This window comes from Chlorocebus sabaeus, chromosome 15 (assembly GCF_047675955.1).
Source record: "Chlorocebus sabaeus isolate Y175 chromosome 15, mChlSab1.0.hap1, whole genome shotgun sequence".
Lineage (NCBI taxonomy): Eukaryota > Metazoa > Chordata > Mammalia > Primates > Cercopithecidae > Chlorocebus > Chlorocebus sabaeus.
This window is the reverse complement of record NC_132918.1, coordinates 6,731,048-6,753,634: the sequence shown is the minus strand read 5'-3', so window position 1 is coordinate 6,753,634 and position 22,587 is coordinate 6,731,048. Positions and strand designations below refer to the sequence as shown.

The window sequence follows — 22,587 nt, the reverse complement described above, 5'->3', positions numbered from 1 at the left end:
GATGATCCCTATTTTTTAATAGTAGACTAGAACCATGCTCTTACGTTATCTTTATGGATACTTGTGAAACTGAGGGCAGATAATTTATATAACACTTCTAGTAATGGTGAGTAAGAACCAATATAATCTGGCATCATGGTACAGTAAACCACTTCTATAATTTCATTATGATTATTAGATTGGATTAATAACTGCAGATTTATTCATTCATATATTCAAATTTCTTACTGATATCTGAATATATACTAGGTACTATTCGAACATACACTGACTGGATCAAAAGGATGAATAAGTACTGCTCTTGCCTTGGAGATCTAAATTAATATAGTACACTCTGAGTCAACTATAAGCAAATTGTGAAGTTGATGATAACCTTTAGCTGTTAGCTAACTCCTCACATTTCAGGAATGGTCCTTAGTATCTTGGCCTACTGTGTTACCCGCTGACTGTCTGCAGCTTGTGAGATCTTCTTTCTCATTTGCTCTTTTTCTGTTACCTGTACTATATCTTACCTCTCAGTGTTAGACTCTCTGATAAAGAAGTCTATATATCGAGAAAAAAAGACCAAGCAGAAAAGAGCAAGCGTTGGTGAGGACGTGGAGAAATTGGAACCCTTGTACATTGCTGATGGGAATGTAAAACGTTGCAGCTACCTTGAAAAAGAGTTTTGGCAGTTCTTCAATAATATGACTCAGTGATCCCACACTACATGCATACCCAAAGTAACTGAAAATGAGTGTTCAAACAAAAACTCATACAAGAATGTTCATAGCAGCACTAATGATGATAGCCAAAGTTTGGAAAGAGCCCAATGTTCATTAGATAATGAATGAATAAGCAAAATATAGTATATCCATATAATGGAATAGTATTCAGCTATAAAAAGGAATGAAGTATTAATGCATACTACAATATGGATGAACCTTGAAAATATTATGTTAAATGAAAGAAGCCAGACATAAAAAGCCACATGTTGTATGATTCCATTTATTTGAAATACCCAGAATAGGCAAATTCATAGAGACTGAAAACAGATTAGTGGTTTCCAGGGGCTGGGGAGTAGAGGAGAATGGGGAATGTTTGCTTAATGGGTACAGGGTTTTCTTTGGGGGTGATGAAAATATTCTCAAAATTATAAATGTACTAAGTGCCACTGAATTATACACTTTAAACTGGTAAATATGTATATTTTTCCATAATTAAAAAGAAATCCATAAGAATGTTCTAATAGCAGAAACCAGAGTAAACCTTCAGGGCTTTTAGATCCTCTAATATAACACTGTACTTAAAAACTTTTTTTTTTTTTTTTTTTTTGAGGCAAGGTCTTACTCTGTTGCCCAGGCTGGAGTATAGTTACACGGTGTCGGCTCATTGCAACCTCTGCCTCCTGGGTTCAAGCGATCCTCCTGCCTCAGCCTCTCAAGTAGCTGAGATTACAGGCGTGTGCCACCATGCCCGGCTGATTTTTGTATTTTTAGTAGACCATGTTGGCCAGGTTGGTCTTGAACTCCTGACCTCAAGTGATCTTCCCGCTGTGGCCTCCCAAAGTGGTGGGATTACAGACGTGAGCCACCGCATCTGGCCAACACATCTTTCTAGTAGTAACTTCGTCACTCCTGTTTACTTTAAAGTAAACCATAATGAATGGGGTCCAAATTTTGTACACTCTTAAAAGAAAATGTGGATTTGAATGCCTTTAGATGGGTCTGTCTTCTGTCGTTTTGTCTCAGTACCACCTCTCCCTATTGGATCATTCTGGCTATTTTACTACATTTCTATAATCTCTATTTGAGTTGTAATAGCCTGCCTTTAAGGAATAAGTCAAGATAAAACTTCCAGGACAAGTATTTAGGAAGAGGGCATGAAAGGTTCTATATTGCTTTTCAAATTGTACTGTTTAGGGGTGGGAATGAACATTTATTGATCATCTCTCAGTTGTTAGGCATTTTGTTGATTTGTCATACAGACCTCACAATTCTATGAGGTATTTTTTCCCATTTAAAGATGGGAAGATTGAGACACAGAAATTACTTACCCGAGGATGTAGAACTAATAAATGGCAGAGCTGGAATTCAAACCAAGGTCTAGCTGCAAAGTTTTTTTATAAGCTGGTCTCACCTAATTCCATTTGTTGTCCAGTTTTAGTCCCATTACTACCATCATCTTTGCTCATCTCAAAGTCATTCAGTAGGCACACATTTTTTAAATAGCACTTTCCGTGTGCTTACTTGATTTACTCTGATAGACCTCCATATTATCTTGCCGATGCTTATGGAGTAATGTCTAGACCCCCAATTCCAGCATTCAGGGCTTTTCACACTGTGGCCACAATCCATTGTCCCAACCTAACAGGAAGTGAGGTTTTCCATATCTGTCTTTGTTAACACTGCTCCATTTGTAATGGCCTTCCCTGACACTTTTATCTTTCCAGATTCTTTTCCTCTATCAATTCCAATTCAAGTAATATATTTTTCATTCAGATGTCTGTTATAACTCAGGAACAAGATCCATGCCCTCCCCCATTTAGCCAGTTGACTGGGGCTTCCCAAAATTGGTCTCAGAAAGCCTTTTAAAACTCTGAAAACACTTAAAGAAAAGCAAAATTGTAACAACTGTCAGGCAGTACACTAAAAGCTTTCATGCTGGTAAATATATTTATTTCTTGTGAAACATGCTAGAGGATTATTTTGAGACAATTTTGTTTTATTTTACAGGTGTTGCTATATACACTGGAATGGAAACTAAGATGGCATTAAATTACAAGAGCAAATCACAGAAACGATCTGCAGTAGAAAAGTAAGAAAACTGTTTTCATTTATTTATATGTAATTATAACTATACATTTTTTATTCATTTGGTATAAAATATATAAAAATATATATATTAAGTAAACAGGATGATAACCTTGGGGACAGTGATCATTTCTTATATTTTTACATACAAGTAACATTTTGCACAGTATTGAGCATATAGTAGATACTCTATAGTATGACTTTTAAAATAAATACTATTGAATAAACGGTGGAAACACTTAATCAGACTAACGCTTGTGCAGATTACAGTTCTAAAACTGAAAAAAAAATTTTTTAAATAAACAACTATTTGAAAACATTGGAGACAAACCTGAATGAAATAGAAATGGGCAGGGAGTGTAATCCTGAAAGATGATAGCAGCAAGGGGGAAATTTTTAGAGTGTAGCTTTTTGCCTGAGGACACTCCCCAGTTTATGTGCTGCTTGGAACATCAAAAAGTCTGAACTTTACTGGATAGAAGTATCAGAGGACAAGGTTAATAGCTGGAAGAGCAGCTGTAAAGTTAGGGGAAAATAATGTAAGGGGATTAGCATTAATTCCCTTCTGTAAGCAATGAGAGGTAAGCTACAGAAGGGAATTAACTCTAAAAACTGCACATAAATTCTGCCCAAGTCCTTGACTGACTGCTAGAACTATGCATGTGCAAGGGAGACAAAGAACTCAACAGAGAATTTTACTGCTGCTCATTGCATTGGAGATACAGTTTGTTGAACCAGGTGAAATTAACTGCCTACTGGAATAAAAATTAGCACTCTTCTGAGGAACATAAAAGAATATAGACTATCTACAATGTATTATTTATAAAGTTCAGTCTGCAATAAAAAATAAGCAGAAGGTGAAGAAAATGTAATTCATCCATAAGAGAAAAAGCACTCAATAGAAACTGTCTCCAAAATGATCCAGATCTTGCGTTTAGCAGACAAGAACTTTAAAGCAGATACTGTAAATTTATTATAAATATGTTCAAGGGCCTAAAGGAAAATTTGAATGAACATATGGGAAAACTCAGCAGATAAATGAAAACTCTTGACTTGAAAAACATAATTACTAAAATGGAAACATCATTAGGTGGGCTCAACACCAGACTGAATCAGTCAGACCAGTGAACTTGAAGAAAACACAAATTATTCAGTCGAAAAATGGAGAGGAAAAAAGATTAGAAAAAATGAACAGAGCTTCAGAGCCATGTGGGATAATATTAAGCTGTTCGGCATATGTGTAATTGATTCCCAAATAAAGAGAAAAAAGGACAGAATAAAAATATTTGAAACAATAATGACTGAAAATTTCTAAAATTTGAGGAAAAAGTTTCAACCTACACTACAAAGATCAGTAAACTCTAAGCAGGAAAAACGCAAAGAAAACCACCGCAAAGCACATGATGGTCAAAATACCAGAATCCAGAGAAAAAGAAAATGTTTCAAGGAGCCAAAGAGAAATGCCTCACGTGTAAGTGAATAACAATATGAGTGATAACCGGTTCTTATCAGAAACAACAGAGGACACTGGGGAAAGGACATCCTCTTCAGTAAGTGGTGCTAGGAAAATTGGATAGCTACATGCAGAAGAATGAAACTGGATCCCTGTCTTTTACCAAAGAAATAATCAACTCAAGGCTGAGTGCAGTGGCTCATACCTGTAATCCCAGCACTTTGGGAAACCAAGACAGGAGGATCACGTGAGGTCAGGAGTTCAAGACCAGTCTGGCCAACATGGTGAAACTTTGTCTCTACTAAAAATACAAAAATCAGCCGGGTATGGTGGCGTGTGCCTGTAGTCCCAGCTACTCAGGAGGCTGAGGCAGGAGAATTGCTTGAACCCAGGAGGCAGAGGTTGCAGTGAGCTGAGATCATGCCATGCACTCCAGCCTGGGCAACAGAGTGCAAGACTCCATCTCAAAAACAAAACAAAACAAAAGTGTATCAAAACCACGATGAGATGTCATCTTGCCAGCCAGAATGGCTATTATTAAAAAGACAAAAATAAAAAAATAAACAATAGATGCTGGCAAGGATATGGAGAAAAGGAAACTCTTATATGTGTTGGTGGGCATGTAAGTTAGGCTAGCCACTGTGGAAGACAGTCTGGAGATGTCTCCGAAAACTGAAAACATAATTACCATATGGTCCAACAATCCTACTACTGGGTTTTATCCAAAGGAAAAGAAATCAGTATATCAAAGGAATATCTGCACTTGCATGTTTATTGCAGCACTACTCATAATAACAAAGATAAGGATTCAGTTTAACAGTTCATCAGCAGATGGATGGATAAAAAAATGTATACATACCTACACAATGGAATACTGTTTGGCCATAAGAAGAATGAAATCGTGTCATTAGCAGCAACATGGATATAACTGAAGATCATTATGTTAAGTGATGCAAGCAAGCACAGAAAGACACTTCATTCATGGCACACACCTGTAATCCCAGCACCTTGGGAGGCCGAGGTGGGCGGATCACTTGAGGTCAGGAGTTCAAGACCAACCTAGCCAACATGGCAAAACCCTGTCTCTACTAAATATGCAAAATTAGCTGGGTGTGGTGGTGTGCGCCTGTAGTTCCAGCTGCTTGGGAGGCTGAGGCAGGAGAATTGCTTGAACTCAGGAGGCTGAGGTTACAGTGAGGCGAGATCGCACCACTGAACTCCAGCCTGGGTGACAGAGCGAGACTCCATCTCAAAAAATAAAAAAAGACACTTTATTCATGTTTTTCAAAGAACCAACTTTTGGCTTTAATTTTGTGTATTTTTTTTCTCTTTTCCATTGGCTTCAGCTCACATCTTCAATTAATTTCCTCTGTTTCTTCTCAGGTTGGGTCTCATTGTTCCTCTTTAACTTCTTATGGTGCCAGATGAACTCAAATGATTAATTTTAAGCTTTCTTTTTCTCTTATATAAACAGAGCACAAAAGATGATGAGGGGCTGTAAATGAACTGTTACAAAGGTCCTACATTTTACATGAAGCAATACAGTAACATCTATAAATAAATTACAGTAAGGTGAAGATGCATATTCTCATCTCTGGAACTTCCATTAAAAACAGTAAGGCAAGGATTTATAGCTAGTAAGTTAGAGCAACTGAATATTAAAATGTTTGATAAACACCGTAAACAGCAAGAAAGGAAGAACAGCGAAACAGAAAACCAAATGACACAAATAGAAAACAAATAGCAAAATGGTGGTCCTAAATTTGACGAAAAATTACATGAAATGTAAATGCATCAAACAGTCTAATGAAGTCAGAGATTGTCAGATTGGATAAAAGAGCCAGACCCAATTACACGCTGCCTAGAAGAAATATAGTTTACATACGAAGATATAAATAGGTTGACATCAAAAGATATACTGTGTATATTGTAAGCCTATGAAAACTGAAAACCAGAATAGTTCCATAATTATACATGGAAAGTTCATCTAGAGAGATCATATGATGTGCCATAAAACAAATCCCAAAAGATTGAAATCATACAAAGTGTGTTCTTTGACAATGAGGGAATTGGATTAAAAATCAATAACAAAATCTGCAAATATTTTGAAATTAAAAAACAACTCTCTTAACTGACTCATGGGTCAAAGGAGAAATCATAAAGGAAATTTAAATTTCTTCAAATAGAATGGTAATTTAAACCCAACACATCTACATTTGCAGACTCAAGGCAAAGCCCAGCAGCTTAGAGGGAAATTTCTAGCTATAAAGTTGATAAATTCCTGCTGAGATTAACTGATTAAGCAAAAGAGAAGTGGTCTAAGAGAAGAAAAGTAAAAAATTACCAATGTCAGGTATGAAAGAGGGGATAGCTCCATAGAGCCTACACATATCCAAGGATAATAAGGAACTATTATGAACAACTTTATGTCACTGACTTTTACAACTTAGATGAAATGGGCAGATTCTTTGAAAACACAAGTAACTTACCAAATTGGCACAGGATGAAATAAAGTCTAAATAACCGTAAGTCTGTCAAATAGCTTTAAGTTATTATTTTTAAAAGTCTGCACACTAAAGCTCTGCCTTTTCAACACATGGTGCTAGAACAGCTGGACGTCTGTATGTCAATAATTGAATCTTCACCCTTACCCGTCTCCTACATACGCAAAAACTAACCCAAAGTGTAAGGTCTAAGCATAATAACTAAATCTGTAAAACATGGGAGAAAATCTTTGTGACCTTGGGTTAAGTAAAGATTTCTTAGATGGGAAATGTATGAAAAAGGAACCACGAAAATTGACAGCTTAAACTTCATCGAAATGTAAGACTTATACACTTAAAAAGGCACTGTTTTTGTTATGAAGATGCCAGAAACTAAAATAAAAAATTTAAAAAGACAAGCCATAGATCAGAGAAAATGTCTGCAAAGCACATATCTTGTAAAGGACTTGTACCTAGAGTATCCAGTCTCACTACTTTTTAACATTATTCTGGAAGCCTTATGCAGTGCAACAAGTTAAAGGATTTAAAAACCATAAGTACTAGAAAGCAAGAAGTAAAGTTGTCCTACTGAAAGACACATGATTTTTCATATAAACAGGCATAAGTATTCAACAAGAAAACTGTAATAAGCAAGTTGGTCTCAGAATACAAGGTAAATAAAGAGAATTTTTTTTTTTTTTTTGAGACAGAGTCTCAGTCTGTCACTAGGCTGGAGTGCCGTGGCGTGATCTCGGCTCACTGCAACCTCCGCCTCCTGGGTTCAAGCAGTTCTCTTGCCTCAGCCTTCCGAGTAGCCGGGACTACAGGTGCATGCCACAACACCCAGCTAATTTTTGTATTTTTTAGTAGAGATGGGGTTTCACTATGTTCGCCAGGATAGTCTTGATCTCTTGACCTTGTGATCTGCCTGCCTCGGCCTCCCAAAGTGCTGGGTTTACAGGCATGAGCCCATGTGCCCGGCTGATAAATCATTTTTATATCTATATAATAGTAAGAAACAGAAAATGAAATTTTAAAAAAGTTATTTTTATAGTAGTATCAAAAAGCATAGTATATTTAGGAATAAGTTTTTTTTTAAACTTGTGCAAGATTTCTATAATGAAAATTACAAAATATGGCAAGAGAAATTAAGACCTAAATAAATGGAGAAATCACATTAATAGATTGTCAAGCTCAGTATTGTTAAGCTATCAATTACTGTATAGATTCCCTTAGTCTCAAAATCACAGCAATCTTTTTGTAGTAATTGACAAGGTAATACTAAAGTGTATATTGAAATGCAATAGCCAAAATGCGTATTCAGATGCACAGCGAAAACAGTCTCTTTAAGAAAGCTAAAAGATTTACCTTACCTGATTTAATACTTAATATAAAGCTACAGTAATTACAGTGTGGTGTTAACATTGAATAATATAGAGAGTTGAGAAGTAGACCATTCATGTGTGGGTTTGTTGATTTTCAACCAAGTAACAAGTCAATTCAATAAAAAAATTAGTATTTTCTACAAATGATGCAGCAGTTGGATATTCAAATGAGAAAAACATGAAACTTAGCTTCTACCTTATGCTGTACTCCAAAAAGTTTTGAAAATGAGTCATAGACCTAAATATAAAAGCTAAAATTATGAAACTTTTAGAAGAGCCGGGCGTGGTGGCTCACGCCAGTAATCCCAGCACTTTGGGAGGCCGAGACAGGCAGATCACCCGAGGTTGGGAGTTCGAGACCATCCTGACCAACATGGAGAAACCCTGTCTCTACTGAAAATGCAAAAATTAGCTGGGCATGGTGGCGAATGCTTGTAATCCCAGATACGTGGTAGGCTGAGGCAGGAGAATCACTTGAACCCTGGAGTCGGAGGTTATGGTGAGCCGAGATCATGCTATTGCACTCCAGCCTGGGCAACAAGAGCAAAACTCCGTCTAAAACAACAAAACAAAACAAAAAACACTTTTAGAAGAAAACTTAGAAAGATATCTTTATGACTTGGAGTAGGTAAAGATTTCTTAGGATACAACAAATATAATAAAAAATTGATAACTTAGACTTTCTCAAAATTAAAAACTTCTGCTCATCAGGCTAAACATTTAAAGAAGTGAACCTGCACATTACGAACTGGGAGACAATATTTGAAAACATATCTGACCAAAGACTTGTATCCTGAGTATATAATGATACATATGTCATTTGTGTACACACACACACAAACACACATACACAGAAAGCTGCCTACAAATCAACAATGAAAAGAGAAACAAGCCAATTAAAAAAATGGGCAAAAGGTGGAAGGTAGACACTTAAATGGCCAGTAAGCACATAAAGAAGTATACAGCATCATTGCTCATGAGAGAAATGCAAATCAAAACTATAAGGAGAGACAAATGCATGACTTACTAGAATGGTAAAAATTGAAAAGACTAAATGTTCCCAGTACTGGTAAAGATTTGGAACAACTGGAACTCTTCTAAATAATCCAAGGGTCAAAGAGGAAATCTTAAAGAAAATTTTAAAAAATACTTGGATATCAGTGAAAATACAGTATATCAAAATTTGTGGGATACAGCTGAAGCAGTATAGACATTTCTAGCACTAAATACTTACATTAGAACAGAAACATCAGTGGCAAAGGGAAATTAACATTTAAACCACAATGCCATTTACAGTTGCTCCCCAAAGAAAGAACAACCTCGGTACACATCTAACAAAATACATACAAATCTTTATGCTGAAAATCACAAAACACTGAGGAAAGAAATCAAAGATCTAAATAAATGGAACAATATATCATGTTCATAGGTTGAAAGACTCAGTAAAGATGCCAGTTTTCCCAAATCGATTAATAGGTATAATGCAATTTCTATAAAAATCTCAGCAAGTTTTTTTGTAGAAGTAGAAAATTTATTCAGAAATTTAGATAGAAAAGCAAAGGAACAGTTTTGAAAATGAAAAAGTGGGAAGAGTTGCTATTGATGTTAAGTCTTACTATATAAGCTACAGTAATCAAAACAATTTGGTGTTGGTGAAAGAATAGGTACATAGATCAGTGTTACACAATAGAGAACCCCAGAACAGACCAACACAAATAGGCCCAGTTGATTTTTGGCAACAACACAAAAGCAATGCAATAGAGGAAGGATAATCTTTTTCAACAAATGGTGCTAGAACAATTGGATATCCATAGCAAAACAAACCCAAATCCCCACTGTGTGTAAAAATTAATTCAACTGAAACATAGATTTAATGTAAAACATTAAGCTATAAAACTTTTAGAAGAAAACAGAATCTTCAGGACCTAGTGTTAGACAAAGAGCTAGAAGACATGACACTGAAAGTGTAATTCCTCAATCAAAAAAATTAATAAGTTGTAGTTAATCAAAGTTAAACACTTTGGTGCTGTGGAAAGCCCTCTTAAAAGGATGAAAAGACAAGCTACAGACTGGGGAAAAATATTTGCAAACCACAAATCTTTCAGAGGCTTTACGTTTGGAAACATAAAGAGCTCTGAAACTCAACAGTAATTCAGTGATCCAATTAGAAAATGAGCAAAAGACATATTTCATATTTCACCAAATGCATAATACATATTTCACCAGAGAAAAGCTGCAGATGACAAGCACATGAAAAGATATTCAGCATCATTACCTATTTGAGAAAAGCAAATTAGAACCACATTGGGATATCACCACACCCATTAGAATAGTTAAAATAAAAATAGTGATAATACTAAATGGCTAGGAGGTGGAGAGACTGAATCTCTTATATGTTGTTGGTGGGAATTAAAAATAGTAAACCCACTCTGGAAGATAGTTTGGAAGTTTCTTATAAAACTAAGCGTGTTTACCATATGACCCAGCTGTTGCACTCTTGAGCATTTAACTCAGATAAATGAATTTTATGCTGTCACAAAAACTCAAGCAGAAATGTTCATAGCCACTTTATTTGTTACAGCAAAAAACTGGCAACAGCCCAATGTCCTAGAAATCTTTATTCAGCTTTTTTGCGTATCTGTTGCTGTAGTAGGTTTTCTGAGATATAATTCAATCTCTTTTTGGGGATTTCACTCAAGTTGAAAGTTAAAACTAATACGCAGTAAAAAAAATTAGGTAATAGGGGCTGTGGTACTAGTTTTAAATTTAAATAAGGGAAAGTTGAATGTAAACCAGTGTAATTAGGACAGACTTTAGGAAGGAGATGGATTTTGAGTTAAATTTTGAAAAATAGGTTAATAATGTCAGGAAAAAGGAGAATATGTCTAATGAGGGTAGACATGAGCAAAGAAAGATGGAAATAAACCAGGCATTTTGTTGCCACAAGGAGACATGACTAGTTTAGTGAAAAGAGGTCAAAATTTAGAGTCATACAGATGTAGATTTGAATGGCATATCCCTTCCTTACTAGCTCTGTGGGGCTTTGGACCAGTTTTTTTCTTCTCTTGATCCGAGTGTTCTCATGTATAAAAGTGCTAGCAGTACTGTAGGTGAAGTGCTGAATACTATGCCTAACACATAATAACCAAACAAAAGCCAGTTCCTTTCTTATGTTCCTTATTTACTGTCACTGCAGAATATATAGAGTTTACATTGGAACATGGTGGAATCGACTTATTCCATAGATAAGATTAGGTTAAATTATGGAAGGCCTAGGGAGAAAAATCAGAATTCAGGCATTTTTCAGTCTTTTAAGGGTTTTTACAAAGCTTGTGATTTGCATTTTCCCTCAGTATCTGTTGGATGTGAGAGTTCATTATAACATCGCTTGTTTTGTATACACTTGCATTTACAATGATGAGTTCCTTTAATTGTATTAATAATACATGTTTTTAAACTTAAAATCAAAGACATGTGGCATTAGGCTTACCTAGTAAAGAGAAGAGGGATTCTGAAGTCAATTCCTGACTTGCGTGATTTTGGGAAATTTACAGAATTATTTTTGGGCTTTGGTCTTTGTCAGTTAAAAGTGTGTAATAATTTCCCCTTTAAGGGTTTTCATATAGATTAGGTAAGGTAGTAGATGTGACAAACATTTTATAAAATTTTAATGCTATACAAATGTTATTTTTAGCTATTACACTTAAGATGGGTGCTGAAAATGTAAAAAAAAAAAAAAAAAACTTAGAATAATTACTTATGGCAAAAATAACTGACTTAAAACCGTCACTTACTATAAGCATTTTGAATGGTAACATGGCTATATTAAATAGGCTTGTAACTTGTGTGTATTGGTTCTTTTATTGCTAATAAATAAATTCTATTTAATGGTTATTTCTTGAAAACAAAAACTGTGTTTTAAAATAGCTACAGTAGTACCTTCTGTGTTTTAATATCCTCTCTAATACAAGTACTAATTTTCAAGCAAATGAATATAGTAATAAATGATTTGTATGTTTTATATTCTCTTTTTCTTCCTTTAGGTCAATGAATACATTTTTGATAATTTATCTAGTAATTCTTATATCTGAAGCTGTCATCAGCACTATCTTGAAGTATACATGGCAAACTGAAGAAAAATGGGATGAACCTTGGTATAACCAAAAAACAGAACATCAAAGAAATAGCAGTAAGGTATTTTATGGTGTTATTGACTGTATCATAAAGGAAACTATTATTTGGCACAGTTAGTGCTTTGGTAGCGACTTCTGATAGGAGAGACCACTGTAATCCTAAAACTGAAGGGTGACAAAAATGGTATTGCAGATACAGAGAAGCCAGCATGTTTGTACTGATAGCTTTTTGTAGTTTACAGCATAAAAAGTTGTATTCCCTATGGCTTGACTTGAATAGTTCAAAGAGGTCACAAAATTTTAAATCCGTCTATCTTTGCACTTCACATTAATAATACTACAAACTCAGTTTTCTCTTCCCTATGTCTTATAAATGAATCAAAGAGTAAATGGATGTATTTTTCATTTTGTCTTAATTCAAGGATGCTTATTATCAGTCTTCATATGAACTAATATACAAATTATGTCGTATGTTTTAAATTGATTAAACATGGACTACCAAGAGAATTTAACCTATAATTTTGGTAAATAATTGTTCTCCAAATTTCACTTTAGATTAAAATCTATGTATTGGAAGACAAATTTGGATCTCAAGAGACTATAAAGCAAATAATCACAGGGTCATTTTTTAATATCATTCACAATTAGGTACATTTCCTTTCACAAATGCATGTTGAAATATGAAACCACTAAAGCCATTAAAATAGGCTATTCCTATGTAATCTGTACTTAAGAGTTTTAATTTCTAGCACTTTTAGCCTCACAATTATTTTATAACTTTGTAAAGTTACTCTCAACTTTTAGTAGTCACCTGATTTTGAAGGGTAATAGTAGAATGGGATAAGTACACTCCAGATATTATAATTTTGCCAAAGGTAGTTTCAGTCATACCAGGCTTTTTGTTAGCTTCTGAAAGTAACAAATTAACTTATTTGAATTTAACCTTTTCATCATTTCCTTCATCAAGATTCTAATGAGCAGTACAATAACCAGAGGAAATGTAATGTTAGACAATTCAATAAATGGATTTCAATTCATGAGACTATTTACCTCAGAATATAGTTGATAGTCTATGTAGACATGAAACTTTCTGGTAATTTTCATCAATAATACTGAAGAAATTCTAGTGTATTTTTTCTTATCAAACAATTATTTCCTTTTTTCTAGATTCTGAGATTTATTTCAGACTTCCTTGCTTTTTTGGTTCTCTACAATTTCATCATTCCAATTTCATTATATGTGACAGTTGAAATGCAGAAATTTCTTGGATCATTTTTTATTGGCTGGGATCTTGATCTGTATCATGAAGAATCAGATCAGAAAGCTCAAGTCAATACTTCCGATCTGAACGAAGAGCTTGGACAGGTGAAAATGATCCTAATATTTTGTTTCTCTAATTTATTATTTTTATCAAAGCAATACATGTGCAAAGATTAATGTAACGAGATATTATGACGCTTATACCTAAAACAGCACTCCTTTGCTCCACTCCTAGCTGTTCCCAATTTTTAAACCCTAAGTTGTTTCTTTTGTTATTTACCACTATATTTCTATTTGATATTCTTTCTTATTCTTGAGTTTTAGACATTATCTACTATGGAATATAAAGACATAGCTCTTACACTACTTTTCACACACACATACCCAGACACATATCCACTTTGCTTCTCCATAGCCCCCTAATATTATCATATCACAATTTTGGATTTAATAAATATTTGTATTAACATTATTATGATTGTTTTAATGTTGTTCACTAATTCTCAGTTCTATAGGTGTGTTCTATAATACCATAATTACATTTCCCTTCTTATATATTTTGTTTTCCCAAGAGTTAATTGCTCTGTTTTTTCATTTCCTTAATTTCCATATGCCACAAACAAGTCTCTGATAATATGTGCAGCATCTGTCTACATATTCAAACATATCAGGTAATCTAGGAGTTCCTTTCTTCCTCCCTGCCTTCCTTTTTTTTCTTTTTTCTTTTTTTTTTTTTTTTGGTGGCAGTGTTTTTGGAGGCTTCCACCTTTCTGCTTCAATTGGATTATTCTTTTATTCTTTCTGGGCTTGCTTCTCAACTGTCACTCTGGACTTCCCTTTACCATCACCCTGGACATTCTTTTACCTCTCTCTTGTTTTGGATCTCCTCTTTCTTGCATCCCATGTGCTTCCTACCTGTGGCTTATTGTCTTTTGGTGCTGTATATCTTCTAACAACTTCCTGAGAAAGGATGTATGAGAGGAAAATGTTTTTAAATTTGACATATCTGAAAATATCTTTATTCTCTTTTCACACTTGATTAATAATTTAGCTGGTATTGCATTCCAGATTGAAATCTTCAGAAATTTTAAGGGATTTTATTGTTTTCTAGCCTCCAGTATTGCTGTTAGAGAAATCCAGTTCCATTCTGATTCCCAATTATTTATGTATGATCTGTTGTTTTATCTCTGGAAGCTTTAGGATCTCCTTATGCAATAGTTGTGAAATTCGTGATGGTGTACCTTGGTGTTGGTTTTTCCTTTTTTATGTTTTGTTTCATTGGCAGTTAACTCTGTGAGTCTTTTCAGCCTAGAAACACATGTCCTTCAATTCTAGGAAATTTTCTTGTTTTTTGTTTTTTGTTTTTTTTGATAACATGTCTTTCTGTGTTTCCCTTGTTTTGAAACTTAACTATTTGCATGTCATACCACTTACATTGACCCTTTAATTCTCTTCAATTTTCAGTTTTTATTTGTTTTTATAATTCTACTTTCTTGTAGAATGCCTCTGGTTTATCTTTTCAGTATCTTTAGATTTATTTCTGCTATAGTATTTTTAATTTCTAATATTTTGGTATTCTCTGGATAGTTTTTTAAAATTGCCTCTTATCCCGTTCCTTGAGCACAATCTATTCTTGTACCTCCCCTAGTATATTAATGACAGTCAATTGACGTCTTCTTCTGCCCCCTGTATTGTCTTTGCTTGTAGTGCATTTTCCAGAACAGTGAGTTCTGCTATAATGTGATATATGCATTCCTAAAATTCACTGCATAATGCAAAATTGATTAGTTAAAGCCACAGGGTTTATGAGAGAATGGGATTAGGGGTAGAACACAAAAACATTAATAATACTTTTTTTTTTTTTTTTTTAAGATGGAGTTTCACTCTTGTGGCCCAGGCTGGAGTACAATGGCATAATCTCGGCTCACCGCAACCTCCACCTCCCAGGTTCAAGCGATTCTCCTGTCTCAGCCTCCCGAGTAGCTAGGATTACTGGCATGCGCCACCACACCCGGCTAATTTTGTATTTTTAGTAGAGACATGGTTTCTCCATATTGGTTAGGCTGGTCTTGAACTCCCAACCTCAGGTGATCCTCCCACCTCAGCCTCCCAAAGTGCTGGGATTACAGGCGTGAGCCACTGCACCCAGCCTAATGATACATTTTTTAAAAGATAGGAACCTAATAAAAGCAGCACTTGCCAAATTGTTCATGAATACGCAAATACTGCAATAAATATGGCACTTATCTGGAAAAGACCTGAAGTTTGCCTGTGGAAGATAGGCATCAGAAGGGTTGCAACTTATGTGTTACTGTGAAGTGTTAGAAGGAAGGTTATCTGAAATCAGAGGGAAGGTTGTAATACCAGACGTGGATGAGTGTGACTCATAACACATGGTGAACTGAGATAGCTAGTAACTGAGGTTTGGGCAAAATTTGAGCAAAGTTTTGATTACGCTTAAATTGTCCCTCATTTTATCAGTTGCATCGGGATAAATTTGTGTTTTTCAAGACAGTGTTACAGCAGAACTGATTATAATTTGTTTCAGATTCTACCTTTTATGTAAGGAGTGATCCTCAAATGGATGCTAATCTTTGGCTATCATTTCAAGTGTAAAAGTGCTCTGTCCGGGAGGCTGAGGTGAGAGGATGACTTGAGCCCACGAAGTCGAGGCTGCGGTGAGCCGTGATCACACCACTGCACTCCAGCCTGGACAACAGAATGAGATAATGTCTCAAAAATAAAGTAAATAAACAAACAAACAAACAAACAAAAACGAAAGACTGGGATCCCAGCACTTTGGGAGGCCAAGGGGGGTGGATCAGTTGAGCCCAGGAGTTCAAGACCAGCTTGGAGAACATGGCAAAACCCCATCTCTACAAAAAATAAAAAATTAGCTGGAATACAAAAATTAACTGGGTGCAGTGGTGTGTGCCTATGGTTCCAGCTACCTGGGAGGCTAAGGTAGGAGAATCACTTGAGCCCAGGAGATGGAGGTTGCAGTGAGCCGAGATTGTGCCACTGCACTCCAGCCTGGGCAACAAGAGTGAAACCCTGTCTATAAAAAAAAAAAAAACCACTAATATGCTTATCAGAAGCTATTGATTCAGTGGGCCACACCTTAAGGTAATGGACTGACAGGCCCAACAGGTAATATTTCTGCTGCTTATGACTACTAGAATTGGCCATTGGAAATCTGTTTTTAGTGTGCTGCCTTACTTCTGTGTTCAGCTGTCTGCAGAGACCAGATTCTGTCTGGTTCAGCCTACTAGCCTTCCAGCTGTTACTCCAATAAATGAAGGGCATTTTGAAGTTTGCAACTTTTAAAGAGATTTCAGAATTAAACTAGCCTGTATTTTCAGCCTCATCCTGTACTCCCACATTCAGGGTTAGCTGGTAGGTCTACTTCCTGAGAGTTTCTGAGAATGGGTTTCCTCATCGCTTGGGTTTCAGATTCTTAATTCTGGTAAATCAGTTACCACTCATTCATCTCCTTTTCCATCTTCCAAACTTGTGTCAATCTTCCCTCTCATGTTGACTTTTTTACCTTTTTTTTGTTCTTTTTCTATTTTTTTATCCTCATGGTGAAGTTTTAAGAGAACCAGGGGTAATTAAATGTGCTCAACCTATCATATTTAACCACAAGTTGATGCATTTATTTTTAGTAACATTTAGGAGGCCTTAATAATTTATGTTAAAAATTAATGTCACATTTCTTTAATTATGTATTATATATTTAAGGCCTAAAGGCCCATTTTTACTTTTCTGAATAAATTTTTTCCAATCTACCTTTGACCTTTCTTTCTCAACTCTCTTCACCTCCTTTTTCCTTCATGATAGAATTTTTGTTTTTCTGGAACTCCACATTGTGTAGGCATACGCATGTCTGCTTTGTCTTTTTTGTTTGTTTATTTTTGTTTTTGTTTTTGAGACGGAGTCTTACTCTGTCACCCAGAATCTCGGCTCACTGCAACCACCACCTTCTAGGTTCAAGCGATTCTCTCGCCTTAGCCTCCCAACTAGCTGGGATTATAGGTGCTTGCCACCATGCCTGGCTAATTTTTGTATTTTTAGTAGAGACAGGGTTTTGCCATTTGGCCAGGCTGGTCTCAAACTCCTGACCTCAGGTGATCCGCCTGCCTCGGCCTCCCAAAGTGCTGGGATTACAGGTGTGAGCCACCGTCCCCGGCCTGCTTTGTCTTTAAGAAACTTCTGGTGATTATTTATTTAATTACTGATTTTCTCAGCCTCTCTTTTTGCTTTTGAAACTACAAGTATTTCATGTATGTGTATTGCCTCTATTCCTATTTTGTCTTTATACCAATGAAATCTACTTTATTTCGTACTCTTCTATGCTCTTTCATTTCCGTATTATCCAAAAAAACAACGCTTAGGAAGGTTTACAGTGGTGACCTGTTTATCACCAAAGTTAAAAGATTAAACTTCTTGATTTTATATATATATATATATATTAATCAAAATTAATTTATTTTATCCATCCCTACCATCTAATCTTTTTTCTAAAGAATCTTCTATGACTGATAGGTCAGTCTGTATTCTAGTATCTAGTAACCTGTGGAGTATTATTTCTGTTTGACTGCTAATGTATCTTATATATTTTCTTTATAACTCATCCCTCATTCTTTCTAATCTACACTTGTGGGTGTTTTTTAATTAACTTGCATGGGGTCTTTATATCTACCTTTAACTTCCAACTCAACATTGCTATAGATACTGGGCAACATTTAATATCAAATAGTAAAGATAAGGTATTCTAGCTCTTATTTCCAGTTTCACCATTTATTTGCTTTTTGACTTTAGGTAAGTTATTTAACTTACCTAAAGTAATTTTCTGCCAAATTTAACCCTACCGTTCTTTTTGGATATCGATCTTTTTATCCTGAAATTTTGCTGAACTTATGTATTCTATTTTTTTTAGTGGATATTTTAGAATTTTCTGTATACAAGTTCATATGTGCAAATGGAGATAGTTTTCCAATCATGTTAACTTTTATTTCCCTTTTCTTGCCTAATTGTCATGGCTAAAACCTTAAGTACAATGTTGAGTAAAAGTGACAAAAGCAGTCTTATTCCTGATCTTAGGAAGACAGCATGCAGTCTCTCTCCATAAAGTATGATGTTAGCTGTTTTTTATAGATACCCTTTATCGGGCTGAGGAAATTCCTTTTTATTCCAGTTTGTTGAATGCCTTTATCATGAAGGGTATTGTATTTTTATCAAATGCTTTTTTCTGCACCTATTTTGGTGGTTATTTTATTAATAAAATGAAGGCCAGGTACCATTTTATTAATATGATGGATTACGTTAATTTTTTAAAATGTTGAATCAATCTTGCAATTCTGGGATAAATCCCACATATTTGTAGTATATAACCCTTTTTATATGTTTCTGGATTTGATTTGCATCTCTTTATAAGGGATGTTTGTCTATAGCTTGTTTCTTTTCTTGTGATTTCTACATCCCTTTTTAAAGGACTTCTTTCTCAAGTCATTATTGCAGTAATCAAATTTTCATGATGATCCTAGTTGGATCAAGACTTGACTATTACATCCTCCTTTTGTCATGGACGTACCTTCTTTTAAAGTAATTTTTCTGGAATTAGCCTCCAAAAGTAATTAAATAATTTGTCTTACTTGCTTTTAAAAATATTTTTTTCTTTTACACATTCATTTTTTTCTCTAAATTTGTTTTCTGTCCTCAGTTTCAACTTCTCTCTGTTTTAGACAATTCACACCTCTACCTTCTTGTATTGCTGTTGCTGTCATTGTGTATTCCTATTCCCAGCCCTGCACTATTTCTCCTCACCCAGATACCCTTTCACATTCTTTGTTATTAAGCATCCTTTCTGCCCTGCTTTAGAGATAATTCTTGAGTCCTACTACTTAAAATACCTTAGCCAAGAAACAGAAAAGAAGCATTAATACCAAATTCTTGTCAATTCTAGAGATAAACATGTACATAAAAATGCCACAAACTTCAAAATCTATGTAGCTTTAAACTATTTTGTGTTACCCTGTTTTCTTGTCATCTTTTTTTTTTTTAATTGTGCTTGGATTATAAGAATCTCAGCATCCATATATCAATATTAATAGATAAACTTGACTTCAGGAGAGCAAGGACAGAGATTTTTTTCTTGCTTAACATAGGTCCATGAACACAAAGGTTTATTTTCTTTTGTTTGCTGTCTCTATAGGTAGAGTACGTGTTTACAGATAAAACTGGTACACTGACAGAAAATGAGATGCAGTTTCGGGAATGTTCAATTAATGGCATGAAATACCAAGAAATCAATGGTAGACTTGTACCCGAAGGACCAACCCCAGACTCTTCAGAAGGAAACTTACCTTATCTTAGTAGTTTATCCCATCTTAACAACTTATCCCATCTTACAACCAGTTCCTCTTTCAGAACCAGTCCTGAAAATGAAACTGAACTGGTAAGTAATTTTTAAATTAATAAATAAGGGTTTCATATGAAATAATTCTCTGCAGTAGTTGATGAGTTGCAGGAAAAAAAGTTTGTGTCAGTAGAGCAAGGAATATATATTTGAAATTCATATCAGACAGTTTAACTTGTCTGCCTTAGCTCTTTGAGTATTTAAATGGAACATAGTTAAGAAAAGTCCTTACTGCCTTGAAGTGAAGAAGACTTTCTTTGAAAAATAGAGCTTAAACTTATTTAATAGTTTTTGAGACCTCACTTCTTCTATAAAAAAGTGTTCCCCTCTACTTGCAATTTGGTTGTACCTCCTAAAAAGATGCTCACATGTCGAAGGGTCCTAAGCAAATGTGACATTTTACTTTTTGAAGGCAGAAACAACCAACTATTATTCAGGCAATCAAGGTTGTAGCACTCTTGTTCTAGATCTTAGAATTTTGCCTCTGGTTTCCTAAATGGTATGTGGAAATGATATTTTTATCATGGATATGAATTACATTTTTACAGATTAAAGAACATGATCTCTTCTTTAAAGCAGTCAGTCTCTGTCACACTGTACAGATTAGCAATGTTCAGACTGACTGTATTGGTGATGGTCCCTGGCAATCCAATCTGGCACCCTCGCAGTTGGAGTACTATGCATCTTCACCAGATGAAAAGGCACTAGTAGAAGCTGCTGCAAGGTAATTTAGTCTGATTTCCAGATCTTCGGAAAAACACCGTTTAAATAAATGCAACAATATTAGAATCATAATTTAAATTTTTCAAACATAAATTCATCATTTTAAGTTGTCAGAATTCATATAGATACATAAAAATAGAAGTACAATTTAAATTTTAAATGACAATTTGAAGTCATTTTATTATCAAGCTTGTATTCTTTTTTTAAGATCTCTTTGAAAGTCTGATTACTATAAAAATCTGTGTAATAGAATTTATGAAAAATGCTTGTGTATATGTTGTACTACATCTACTCTGATCCTTCTAATCCTTCTAGTCCTTAAAAGTATATATGTGTGTATGTGTATATATATTCTTTTATATATATAAAAGAATATAAGAATATATATAATACATATAAATGTGAATATATAATATATAAATGTTAATATATATAATATATAAATGTATACATAATATATATAAATGTGTGTGTGTCTATATATATATATATTTATTTATTTATTTTTTTGAGATGGAATCTCACTCTGTCACCCAGGCTGGAGTGCAGTGGCGTGATCTCAGCTCAGTGCAGCCTCTGGGGTTCAAGCCATTCTCCTACTCAGACTCCTGAGTAGCTGGGACTACAGTCACAGGGCACCACACCTGGCTAATTTTTGTATTTTTAGTAGAGATTGGGTTTCACCATGTTAGCCAGACTGGTCTTGAACTCCTAAACTCAGGTGATCAACCCGCTTTGGCCTCCCAAAGTACTGGGATAACAGGCATGAGCCATCACTCCTGGCACCAAAGTAGTGATATTAAAAGGAAATATTTTTAAATGCATTTTAAACTTTGATTTTAAATGTTTTTATTCAAGTTAAGCTATAGTGACATTGTGAAATATGCAGTATTATTTCTTAAGTCTCACTTTTTTATCTTTATAATGTCTAGGATTGGTATTGTGTTTATCGGCAATTCTGAAGAAACTATGGAAGTTAAAACACTTGGAAAACTGGAACGGTAATTTTTTTCATATATTAGAATGTTCTCTGTGTTAAGTGTATATAGTATAGAATAGGGATCAGTAAACTGTGGCTCACAGGGCAAATCTGGCCTATTTTCTGTTTTTCTACAGCCCACAAATCACATTACTTTGTTTGTTTGTTTGTTTGTTTGTTTTTGTGACAGAATCTTGCTCTGTCACCCAGGCTGGAGTGCAGTGGCACCATCTTGGCTCACTGCAGCCTCTACCTCCCAGGTTCAAGTGATGCTTGTGCCTCAGCCTCCCAAGTAGCTGGGATTACAGGCATGCACCACTATGCCTGGCTAATTTTTGTATTTTTAGTGGAAATGTTGACCAGTATGATCTGGAACTCCTAGCCTCAAGAGATCCACCTACCTTGGCCACCCAAAGTGCTGCGATTACAGGCATGATCCACCACGCCTGGCCCACATTACATTTTTAAAGGGTTGTTTTAAAAAGAGGTAAAATATGCAACAGAGACCATATATGGCCGCAAAGCCTGAAATATTTACTCTCTGGCCCTTTACAGAAAAAGTTACTGAACTCTGTTCTAGAATGATGTTAACATTATATTGTATCTCATCATAGTTATAACAATAGTCTGCTTGGAATATTTCATCTATATTTTAGCTTAATGATTCTTGAATTTACTTGTATGTTTATTTTTAGATGCTCCTGGGTAATGAGTTTTGTAGGTTTCTACTCGGTGAATAAAGAAAACTTTCCTTATATTTCCTGTGATTTTTATCTTTCATACATGAAGGAACAGCTGTCTGTATCTAGTTTTTCCATTCTTTGATAAATTAGTTCATGCTTAATATACTTACTCCTTTCATGGTTTTAGCAATTCTGATCATATGTCAATTCCAGCTGTGCTTTTCCAAACTATGCTTTTCCATACTAAATAGGGCCAATTCTTTGGCTACTTTTATGTG

At 34.9% G+C, this 22,587-nt stretch overlaps 1 protein-coding gene across 5 annotated transcripts in view; it reads left to right on the top strand.

Moving 5' to 3' along the window:
* ATP11B (ATPase phospholipid transporting 11B (putative)) overlaps positions 1–22,587 on the top strand; it is a 133,804-nt gene that overhangs the window by 53,609 nt on the left and 57,608 nt on the right. For all 5 annotated transcript variants that reach the window (XM_007971988.3, XM_007971989.3, XM_007971986.3 and 2 more), the window contains exons 10-15: positions 2,715–2,796; positions 12,157–12,307; positions 13,414–13,611; positions 19,721–19,963; positions 20,473–20,648; positions 21,580–21,648. In XM_007971988.3, the coding sequence (XP_007970179.1) occupies positions 2,715–2,796; positions 12,157–12,307; positions 13,414–13,611; positions 19,721–19,963; positions 20,473–20,648; positions 21,580–21,648 (919 nt within the window). The remainder of the gene's footprint in view (positions 1–2,714; positions 2,797–12,156; positions 12,308–13,413; positions 13,612–19,720; positions 19,964–20,472; positions 20,649–21,579; positions 21,649–22,587) is intronic.